Source organism: Orycteropus afer, unplaced genomic scaffold (assembly GCF_000298275.1).
Source record: "Orycteropus afer afer isolate SDZICR_OR568_19922 unplaced genomic scaffold, OryAfe1.0 scaffold00048, whole genome shotgun sequence".
Lineage (NCBI taxonomy): Eukaryota > Metazoa > Chordata > Mammalia > Tubulidentata > Orycteropodidae > Orycteropus > Orycteropus afer.
Window position 1 is genome coordinate 5,928,742 of NW_006921635.1, and position 11,622 is coordinate 5,940,363.

General features: G+C 44.0%; 1 protein-coding gene across 1 annotated transcript; it reads left to right on the plus strand.

The window, feature by feature from the left end:
* The first annotated feature begins 1,854 nt into the window (after positions 1 to 1,854).
* LOC103194840 (disintegrin and metalloproteinase domain-containing protein 1a-like) lies at positions 1,855 to 6,231 on the plus strand. The gene is made up of 2 exons (XM_042780606.1): positions 1,855 to 1,929; positions 3,769 to 6,231. Exons 1-2 carry the CDS (start codon positions 1,855 to 1,857, stop codon positions 6,229 to 6,231), a joined length of 2,538 nt encoding a protein of 845 aa, XP_042636540.1.
* The last annotated feature ends 5,391 nt before the right edge of the window (positions 6,232 to 11,622 follow it).

The following is an 11,622-nucleotide window of genomic DNA, read 5'->3' on the forward strand; positions in this document are numbered from 1 at the left end:
TTCTTTGTGTGGACTGTGATGCTCTGTTGTCTCCGAGGCATTGTGACATTTTTGTGTTTCTATTTAATTGGTGATTGTATGTTGGAGTGACTTGCCCATGATTTTTGTTTTCTTTTTATGTTATCTATGTAAGCAGGATACTGTGCTGTGCTCCTCTATTCACTAGTTGACAGCACTTATACACTCACCACCTGTCTCCTTTTCTGTTGTCAGCCTCTCATATATCACTGCTGACCTTCGCAAACACAGCCTATTCTTAGGTCCCTGGAATCTGAATGAGAATGCTGTCACTTTAAAATCCAAAATGGTTGCCACTCATAAAGATTCAAAATGGCTGCACCCTCAGTCACTTTAAATATCCAAAATGGCTGCTGCATGTAAACAATCAAAATGGCTGCGCCCTCTGGACAGCAGAAAGTCAAAAGCTCAGGTTATCTCCTCCTTGCTGTTTCCCTTCCTAGTCATAGGCCATCAGCACAGTCATCCCTGCAGCCCTTAGTGACCAAAGCTGATATTTAGGTCAATTCTCAGGTCCCAACACCACCTGGAAATATTCAGGCTGTTGGTCCCATCAGAGTAGCTGACAGTCCGCAGCTCTGACCATCGCTGTGGTACCGGAGCTGCTGAGAGAAATGCCAACACTGAGCAGTATGATGCAAAGGAAGGACTTTACTATACCGGTACTTGGGCTCAGTGGATTCGCATCCAGAGACTGAGCCCTGAACAAAGGCCACATAGGGTTTTTATGGGGCTCTTCTTCTGGGGTCTTTGGGATAAAAGGGTGGTTGGTTATTTTCAAGGACACAAGCCAGCAGTGTGTTACAGAAGCAGAAAACAACTGAGGCAGGGAAGAAACAGGGAGATGGGAGGGGTATAGGTTGCTGGAATGCATAGATAAGAAGGCTATCAAGGATGGCTGGTCTGGTCCAGGAGGAAGGAAGGGGGAGTATGGGGAGAGGGATTTTTCACTCCCTAAATTTTGATGGGATGAAACTGGGTCCATCCTGCCTCATCTGCACTCACTGTTTTTGTTCAGGTTTTTCCACTAGTTGGTGCCTAATCCACTTCTGTATAGTTCCTTTCAAAGCTCAGGGCTCCAGGATTATCTTCTGTATCTCTGTCAACTGCTTTTTCTTTTCTTTATTGAAGAGGGTCTGTGTCTGCCTATTCCTCTGGTATCCATTGTGAGAAGTAGTCATTTTCTTGTTAAATGATCTCTTGTACAATCTGGCCTAGAAAATCTCCTAGGCATATACTTTAGAAAGGTGTGCATATTTGCATAAGGTTACCTGGCCAATTATGTTCATAGTATTCTCTAAATAAAAGTACTCATGTCTTTACAGAGAATAGAATAGTCAATTGAGAAGGATTTACACAACGGAAAGGATGAAGTATGGCTTAACACAATAACCTGGAGAAAAATTAAATGCAGTGGGGAATAAAAGAAGCCATACATAAAATTGCATTTGCATGTACTGATATAAATTAAAAGACAGGTAAAATGGAATTACATTGTTCTCTAATGGGATTTGTGATTGGGTATAGCACGTGAGGGACTTCTGTAGAATTGACCAAAAATGGTATGACTAGATCAGGATTAGTGTTTCACAGCTTTGTAATGATTCACCAAAATTTAAACTTGTTTTTTTGTTTAACCTTTCCATGTATCTCCAACTGTCACAATAAAAATGTTAAATATATCCCACAGGTGATGAAGAATGGCAACGACAAGTATATATACTTTTTCAAAGAATTTCCTTATAGAGCAGATATGAGAAATTGGATGGTGACTAGAGAGAAAGGTGAGATAAAAGGGACAGTTTTACAAAGATAAGAGAGACTACAGCCTGAGATATGGCAACTGGCACTAGTAATAAGGCTGATCCAATGGAGAAACAGATACAGACATGTAAAATTGAGACAGGACAAGTATAGGAGTGAAGTCCTTGATAAATTAAAAGCAAAGGGAATCCCACACCTAAGTAAAAGAATCGGTCTTACATAGGATCCTGGACAATTCATTGGTTATAATAGTAGGAAAATATACATGTAGGTGGATTCATCATATGGAAGTTGTTTTTTCATTGCTTCTATTTTTCTCAGTGAAATACAAGGTAAGAATTTATTAGGAGAGAGAACTGACCAGTGAAATGTTGTAAGAAGTAATTTTGGAATCAAAAGTGTGCAATCAGTCAGCATGTTGAGTCTTCTGAAGACAATTTTAATGATTTGAATCAAGTACAAACAAGTAACATGCAGTATCTCATTGCATGACATTCTAGCACTTATGAGTCATTTAGTCATTCAATAAATAACTTATGTTTATCTACTCAAGAACAAGCACTCTTTATAATCTTTTTTTCATTTTTGCAGTGTTCCTTCCCCTCCCCTCCTACCCCTGGTAACCAACAAAGAAAGGACAAGCACTCTTGTAGGGCTGGGGGTATAAAGAAGAACAAAGAGAAGTGGTCTCTAACAATATGGACATCATATTCTAACACAAGGGAGCCTTTTAGAATACCTAGCCCTAGCAGAAATGGTGAAGTGCTCTGCTGTTAAATTACAGTTTGGCAGTTTGAACCTACCCGCAGCTCTGCAAAAGAAAAGAACTGATCATCTGTGCCTGTAAAGATTACAGTCGAAGAAACCCTGGGGGCAGTACTACTCGTCCTATAAGGCTGCTGTGGGCAGAGGGTCAGCAGAAAAGGGAGATCCTCAATGAGACAGATTGACACAGTGGCTGCAACAATGGACTCAAACATAGCAATGGATTTGAGGATGGTACAGGACCAGGCAGTGTTTTGTTCTTTTGTATGTAGGGTCACTATCAGTTGGCGCCAACTAGACAGCACCTAACAACAACAACAACAACATGACTCAGAATCAACTCGATGGCACACAAAAACAACAGTCTCCAACAGACATAATTTTGGGGTACCAATATGCCAGGGCCATCCCTAGCAGGGTATGGGCCTAGAAAACCAAGCAATGCCTGGCAAGCCCAGGATGTGGACTCTAACACCTCTCACAGACGTTTTTGGACAGTGTTACAAAAAGAACTCAAAATAATAAATTTTGACAATGTTCAAGAATACTAGTAAGATCCCTGCCCTGTGTGGATCATGGCCCCACTCAAGTCTATCTTGGGGCACGAGGCATCCACCTCACTTGTCTTACCTAACAGACTGGCCTGTGAGATATACACATCATTTAATGCCTCACTGAGAAAAAGAATGACCTGGGTTAAGATGGGCCATGGGCTATAGATAAGAGTTTCAGAAGAAAGGAACTGGGCAATGGAGTGTGCCCTCCAAGGAGATCTCCAGCCCTCTGGTCTGGAACATCTGGAGTCAGGTGAGCAACTGACGACAAGAGGGGGGGGGAGGGGTGTTCCGTGAGGCCCGAGTAAGGAAGGCATGGAGATGTTGTTTCCTCCCCCAAAGTACAGTCTTGTATTACAGAGTCTGTAGTCTTTCTTCAAGACCCATCCCTCCATAATGTCAAAAGGAGCTTAGCCCAGGAGCACTGAAGCTGATACTGTGGAAGGAAGTCACAGAGTAAGGAAACTTTCTGAAGGATAAGAGGGATAACAAAGACCAGGAAGACACACAGCAAGAGGCTGTAACTCTCAGAGGTAGGCAGGTGCCACCCTTCACGCAGTCAGCATATAACTGGGTCTACTACCCGAGTCTCTGATGGTCAGCGTGCCAGGGAGAGCTGCTGACAGACCACAGGCCCTGCCTCCTCAACTGATTCACTTGGACCAAGTCAGTGGCAGCCTCAGTGAGAGACTCCCCTGCCATCCTGTCTTCTCCACAGAAAAACCGAGTGATTATGAATGAGACTGAAAGAGCACTTCAGGCTCAGGCTTCCAAGAGGAAGGGCTTGAGGCTGGGGCCAGGACCAGTGCCTTCATGCGCCAAGATGGGGGTCATGTTGTTCTTGAGAATGATTTTTCTGCCCAGCATGTACTGTGACATAAAATCGGAATATTACTCCTCCTATGAAATTGTCATCCCACAGAGTTTGACAGCGAAGGGAAGGGAAGACCCAGGAGAAGAGGCGTCATACATGCTACACATACAGGGCCAGAAACAGGTGATTCACTTGAAGGTGAAGAAAGACTATTTCGTGAGTAACTTTCCAGTATTCAGCTACCACAACGGGATCCTGGGGCAAGAAGTGTCTTTCGTCTCACAGGACTGCCACCATGAAGGCTACATAGAAGGCGCCCCAGGCTCTTTTGTTTCTGTCAGCCTCTGTTCAGGCCTCAAGGGCATCCTGATTAAGGAGGGACAGTCCTATGGCATTGAGCCCATGGAGTCTTCAAAACATTTTGAACATGTGCTGTACACCATGGCACACCAAGCTCCAGGCTCCTGTAGCGTCACCTCCGACAGGAGTCCAGGGGTGTCCACCAGCCAGCAACGAGGGACCTGGAAGCCTCGTCACCGACAGGCACCTTCCTACTTGTGGTCACACACCAAGTACGTGGAGATGTTTATTGTGGTCAACCACCGGCGCTTCCAAATGTGGGGCAGCAACGTCAGTGAGACAATCCAGGGAGTGATGGACATCATTGCTCTGGCCAACAGCTTCACTAAGGGAATAAACACAGAGGTGGTGCTGGCTGGGATGGAGATCTGGACCGAGGGGGACCTGATAGAAGTCCCGGTGGACTTGCAAGTTGCGCTCAGGAATTTCAACCGCTGGAGACAGCAGAAGCTCTTCCAGCGTGTGAAGCATGATGTCGCCCACCTGATTGTCGGACATCATCCTGGACAGAACGTGGGACGGGCATTTCTCAACGGTGCCTGTTCCGGTGATTTTGCAGCAGCTGTTGAATCCTTCCATCACGAGGATGTCCTCCTGTTTGCCGCACTCATGGTCCACGAGCTGGGGCACAACTTGGGTATTGAGCACGACCATTCGGCCTGCATTTGTAAAGATAAGTACTTTTGCCTCATGCATCAAAATATCACAAAAGAAAGTGGCTTCAGCAACTGTAGCTCTAACTTCTTTTACCAGTTTCTCCGTGATCGCAAAGGGGCGTGTCTGTTTAACAAGCCAGGGCACAAAGGTCGCACGCGTAGGGATGCCATCTGTGGAAATGGGGTGGTGGAGGACATGGAGGAGTGTGACTGTGGTCCTATCTGTGACAGTCACCCATGTTGTGACCCAATATGCAAACTGAAGCCAGGAACACAGTGCAGTGAAGGACTCTGCTGCTCCGAGTGCCAGCTGAGAAAGAAGGGATACATGTGTCGTCCTGCTGGGGATGAGTGTGACCTCCCAGAGTACTGTCATGGTGACTCTGAAGAATGTCCTACAGATACCTATAAGCAAGATGGCACACCCTGTGACAGAACTAACTACTGCTTTAGGGGTCAGTGTAAGAACCCTGATAAGCAGTGTGTGGCTATTTATGGGCACCAAGCCAGGTCTGCCTCAGAAGACTGTTACCAGTCAATGAACAGCAGAGGAGACCGGTTTGGGAACTGTGGCCGTCCCTCAGAGAATGACCCAGTTTATATTAAGTGTATAGATGATGATATATTCTGTGGGAAACTTGTATGTACAGATATTACATACTTACCATCAATCAAACCCCTACACACACTGATCCAAGTCCCTTATGAAGATAACTGGTGCTGGAGCATGGATGTCTTTAATGGTTCTGACATCCCTGATGAGGGAGACATACGGCCTGGAACTTACTGTGCCCCAAACAAAGTCTGCATGAATCACTCCTGCGTGGATCACGCGGTGTTGAACTACAGCTGCAAACCAGCTGAAATGTGTAATGGGAAAGGAGTGTGTAACAATTTAAGACACTGCCACTGTGAGCCTGGCTTTGCCCCTCCCGACTGCAGGGCAGCAGGAGATGGAGGTAGTGTGGACAGTGGACCCCCCACGAATCCTGATGCTGAAAGCAGACGTGCAAGTGAAAGAAGAATTCACAGTCCTGTTGGTGCTAATGCCCACAGACGGGACGAGAACGAAAACGAAAACCAAAGCCTTGGCAAGACAGTGCACATACTCCCCTTGTTTCTTATTGTATTATTTTTAGGTCTACTTATTTTTGCCATCCTGAGGGACAGAAAGCAGTCTTCAGAGACCCAACAAGAGTCTGTAGAAAATGCCCCAGAAGCAGCCCCAGAAGAGCCTGCACCTGAAGAGGAAGTAGCCATAGACGGAGGACAAGAAGAACAAGAGGCAGAAAATGATTAGCAGAAGGAAGAAGCCAAATATATCAAACATCTGATGCACTGGGTGAGCTAAGGGGCTCAGTAAAGCCAAGGTTAAGTGGGCCTCGATGGCTCGGATCTAGACCGTAAGTCTGCAGAAACAAACTCACGACAGAGGAGGGATTTTTCAAATATTATTGTAGTAATTTGATTATATATATAAGTAAAATCATATATGAAAAAATGTTTTACTTTTTTCCATTTTCCCATTTCATGACAGAATGTTATTCATATGAAATCCACATTTCATGTGGATTCCTATCAATGTTTTGTCTCAATAGGGCCAACTGAGTCACCCGAAACCATTTTCTAGGGTATGCCATCATCCACATATGTTGTTTTACATACAGCATTATCTATACCTATACATATTATTGCAGGATTTTTCATTCCAACCACAACTATGTATTACTTTAGGAAAGTTGTTTATGTGATTAATTGTCCCAATTTACCCTGTTAAGTTTATTCATGAAATAAGAAGAGATTTTTAAAAAGTAAATAAAAAAACTATTTTCATATGAGGCTTTACGTCAGTCTCCATGTGGCCTATAACTGGGTCTCCTTTTCTTTGGTGGCTTTGTGGAAGGGGTTAGATCTAATGCAGAAGGGCTGACCATACTGGATCTGGGTGCACTGGTGAGGGAAGACAATCAGTGCAGGGCCAAGGGCCCCCTGGTACAGGAAGAAGGGCATTCTTGATGTATTCGTTTCTTTGTTCTCTTTTACTGTTGTTGCTTTACTTTTTTCTCACACTTGTATAAGGTTAATACATTCTCAACTGACACTCCAAAGGAACTTTTCAGGTGGTAATTATGTTTTTATGACGAGAGCACAGAGGAGTATGATATTAGTATTACTCATTCTGTGCCACACACTGTGCTAAACTTTACACTCATTTTCTTCATTTATTCCTCCAAACCAGTCTATCAGACCTTATCTTGTACATGAAGATGCCAAAGAGATGGTAAAAGTAGTCTAGAGCCAGTAGCTCTGATAGCATAGTGCCTAAGGCACTTGACTGCTAACCAGAAGGCTGGCGGTTCAAACCCACCAGCCACTCCTCGGAAGGAAGATGGGGCACTCTACTTCCGTAGTGATACTGCCTCGGAAACCCAAGGAGGGGTCACTATGAGTCGGGTCCGACTCAATGGCACATAACAACAACAACAGAGCCAGTAGAGGGGGAGCCGGGGTGCCTTCCCAGGTATGACAGACTCTACATTCCCCACTCCCCCAAGAGCCTTTACTTAAGTGGAGTAAATGAGAGGGAAGACACTCAATATGAGCTCAGCTGTCCAGAAGATGGCTTTTCTCCAATGACAATAATAAAAGAACACCTTACAAATGGATGCTGATCGCTACTGTGAACCTACCATGTTGTTATGTGCTGTCAAGTTGGGCTCAACTCATAGCGACTCCTCCATGGGTTTCTGAGGTAGTGTCGCTACGGAAGTAGATTGCCCAACCTTCCTTCCGAGGAGTGGCTGGTGAGTGCCAGCCTTCTGGTTAGCAGTCAAGTGCCTCAGGCACTACGCTTCCAGAACCTACCATATCATAGATTAAAATGTCTTTTCTATGATTAGATCCTGACATCATGGAGTGGTAATTTGCATTTTTGTTCAGCTCTGTGGGCTCAATATATTGTACACATTGAATAAGTATTTGCCAAGTGAACGATTCAACCACAGCCAACTTTAAAATATGGCACCAGATTCCTTTCCTGGCCAAGCCGTCACTTGCCAGTCCCTAGCTACGCAACAACCAAACTACTGCTCACATTGAGTGAGTGCTGTGAGGGGCTGTTCCTGAGCACCAGCCTATGAAGATATATCTTCTGAACATGTCTTGTATTGCTTACCCTATAGCAGCAGCAAAGTACAAACACAAGAAAGACAAGATCTGGTTTCCAATTTCATGAACTGTATATAATTACTTCTCATGGAACAAAACTAAAGCTTCAAAACAAAATTCAATCAAGTTTTCAGCCCCAAGGGCATAACTTTAAGTACAAAGTAGGAAAAACAGATCACAAAATCTGGTAGCAATTTTCTAGCAATCAAATCCCAGAATGGTTTATGCCAAAAGACCAAAATTCATAGTGAGAAATTGTGCTACAGGCTGGGAGTCACCTTAGAGCTTTGAAAACAAAGAAGAAACTAGGTAAATTGGAGGCCTACAAATGAAACTTCTCATTAGAGACTTTTGAAAAAGAAGGGGAGGATTCTGATGAGAAGCACCCAGGAGAGTACATCTTTCTTACTGGGCATGCTGGTGGTGATGATAATAAAAGGCAATGAGCATCATATATTTAAAATAACTTATCAAGATAAGGGGATCATTTATACATAAGGAGTTCTGGTGGCACAGTTCCTAAGGCATCTGACTGCTAACCAGAAGGCTGGTGGTTCAAACAACCAGCCACTCCTCAGAAGGTAGACTGGGCAATCTACTGCCATAGAGATACTGCCTGGGAAACCCAAGGAGGGGTCTCTATGAGTTGAAATTGACTTTACGGCAGTGAGTTTGGTTTGGTTTGGTATGTTTTGGAACCGACTCTGGAAAAGGATTTGGTTCCAAAAAGCCAAACTCACTGCTCTAGAGTTGGACCTGACTCATAGCGACCCCTCCTTGGGTTTCTGAGGTGGTATTGCTAGGGAAGCAGTGATACCTTCCTTCCTTAGGCACTATACTACCAGAGCTCCTAAAGGATTTGGTTAGGTTTGGTTTAGTTACGCTGGTGGTTTAAACTCACCAGCCACTCTTCAGAAGGAAGGTTGGGCAATCTACTTCAATAGTGATACCACCTCGGAAACCCAAGGAGGGGTCACTATGAGTCGGGTCCTACTTGATGGCACATAACAACAATTTAAGGGAGGGAGCTCTGGTGGCGTAGCGCCTAAGGCATTTGACTGCTAACCAGAAGGCTGGTGGTTCAGACCCACCAGCAACTCCTTGGAAGGAAGGTTGAGCAATCTACTTCCGTAGTGATACCACCTCGGACACCGAAGGAGGGGTCGCTATGAGTCGGATCCGACTCGACAGTAGTGCATTTGGTTTTTTGGTTTAATTTAAGGGAAGATAAGAACACTGGTGGTGGAATGGTTACATGCTCAGCTGCTAATCAAAAGGTTAGTGGCTGAAACCCACCCAGTGGTTCTGAAGGAGAAACATCTGGCAATCTACTCATGTGAAGGTCACAGCCTAGAAAACACTATGGCACAGTTCCACTCCTAGTTTTGCTATGAGTCGAAATTGACTAGATGGCACTAACAACAACATACACAATGATTTAATGGAAGGGTCCCTGGGAGATGCAAGCAGTTAATGTGCTCAGCTGCTCACTGAATGGTTCGAAGTTTGAGTCCACCGGCTGATCTCCTTCTATGATATGAGCTATCGAACCCGATGGAACACAGTTTTACTCTGACACACATGGGTCACCATGATTTGGAGTTGACTCAACAGCCACGGGTTAACTGGTCATTTAACGGAAATCTTTAAAGACAATAAGGCATATTCGTGAACTGTCAAATGGATTTAAAAATGTGCAGAAAGCAGGGAATGAAGGGCCGGGTAAAGGCCATTAGGGTAGACTATGGCGGAAGAATGACCAGTTTTCATGTGGAAGGAGTGAGCAGGTAGGTGTAACTGAGGGTCTGAAATCCCTATAAAGCAGAGGCAATAACAGTCCGTTCTGCATTATGTGTGGCCGCCTCCACAAAGACAGCCTGGTTCCTCTGCCCAGTAAATTCCGGGGTTCTGAGGACTGCTTACAAGGCCCGCTAGTCTTTGTTGGTGGTCACTCGTGACCCAGCCAGGGGCCGCCCCAGGATGCTCTGACCTTGACTTCTTCCATCCTTTACCTGCCTTTCTGAGTGGCTTTGTTCTCTCTGGGCTGGCTCAGGCCAGTAGACACCAAAACCTTTCATTCAGTTCCCCACATCACAGCCAAGTCCAGGTTCTAGAGTTTTATCCAGACTTGGGGAAAAACAAAAAGGGAGATTACCACGGGGAGAAGAAAACACACTTAGATGCTGCAGCTATTCATGTTCCTGCAGTCCACGGGTCATGCTCCACCGCTGAAGGGCTGATAAGCCACCTCTCTCCTTGGCCCTGACATGACATCCTTTCCTGCCCCCATAAAGTCTCTTTGGGAATGTTCTAACCTGGAGTTAGGCTCCACTCCCTTCTCTGTAGCCCAGTGGAAGGAAGAAAAAACTAAACAAGAACAATGTACTGAAAAGCCACATTCTACCAACAATAAGACAAAGGCATATACTCAGTTGGAAAAAATTAACTTTTTATATCTCCAAATTTCATTCCTGAATAGAATGTTGGTTTCTTTTGAAGGCCAAAAGTCTTCTGAAAGTATTTCAAAAGGAAAAAAGAAAAAGAGTAGTCTTTCTCCACGAATGAATTTGCAAAATGCTGAAAAACGAACTGTAAAAAAGTTTCTACCCTGCTTCTAGAATTTTCATGGCTCCTCACTGGTACTCTCCAGTGAGGAGACAAATATTTCACAACTACTTCCCCATAATTACACTTGATCTGTTACATTACACCATGTGTTAGAGAAAAGCTATGTATTTGCACAGGTTTCTGTGGAGAGTGAAGCCTAACTACGCTGACCCTGAACCTCAACAATGAGCTAGATCATGGGTGTTTGAAACCTGTCACATGATATAAAAGTTTCAAAGCCTCCGCTGATTTTGTCTATTTAGAGGTGGAAGCAGAATTTGCCTTTGTGGAAGAAGCTTTTAGTGAGCCCTGAACCTTTGTTACGCCAAGGTAAACCCAAGTCCTGTTCTGTACAGGAGCAACTGAGACACAACTTACACAGCTCAGCTAACAATGTAGGTCCCTTGTCTTCCACATAGGCAAAATAACATCGCTGTTGATATCACTGTGATGTTGACCACTGAGAAGGAAGGGTTTGGTGAGAGAAACATTGTGGGCATAGGCCTGTGAAAAGGGATCTGGGTAAAAGTGGCATCAGGGAAAGTAAAATGGTTGAAATAATATAGTAAAAGTACATTAAGTCTCACTAACAATCAAGAGTATACACTAAATATTGTACATCTAATACTACTCCTAAAAGAAGGAGCTTGGTATTTCAGTTATGAATTTTTAATATCATATCATTTTAAATGATCCTTATTAATACGTTTGCCATTTCTTTCCATAAGTATTATAAACATCCACAATTGTTTCTAAAAAGAAATCAAGTATAAAACATAAAAACAATTTTCCTTAGTGACAAGTTTTTCTTGTCTTAAATACTAAGAGCATATGAGTATTAGATATTGCAACAACGGGTCTCTCCTCGTCAAGAAGAAAGAAGAAAACCAAAATTAATGGAAACAATCAGTCCTAG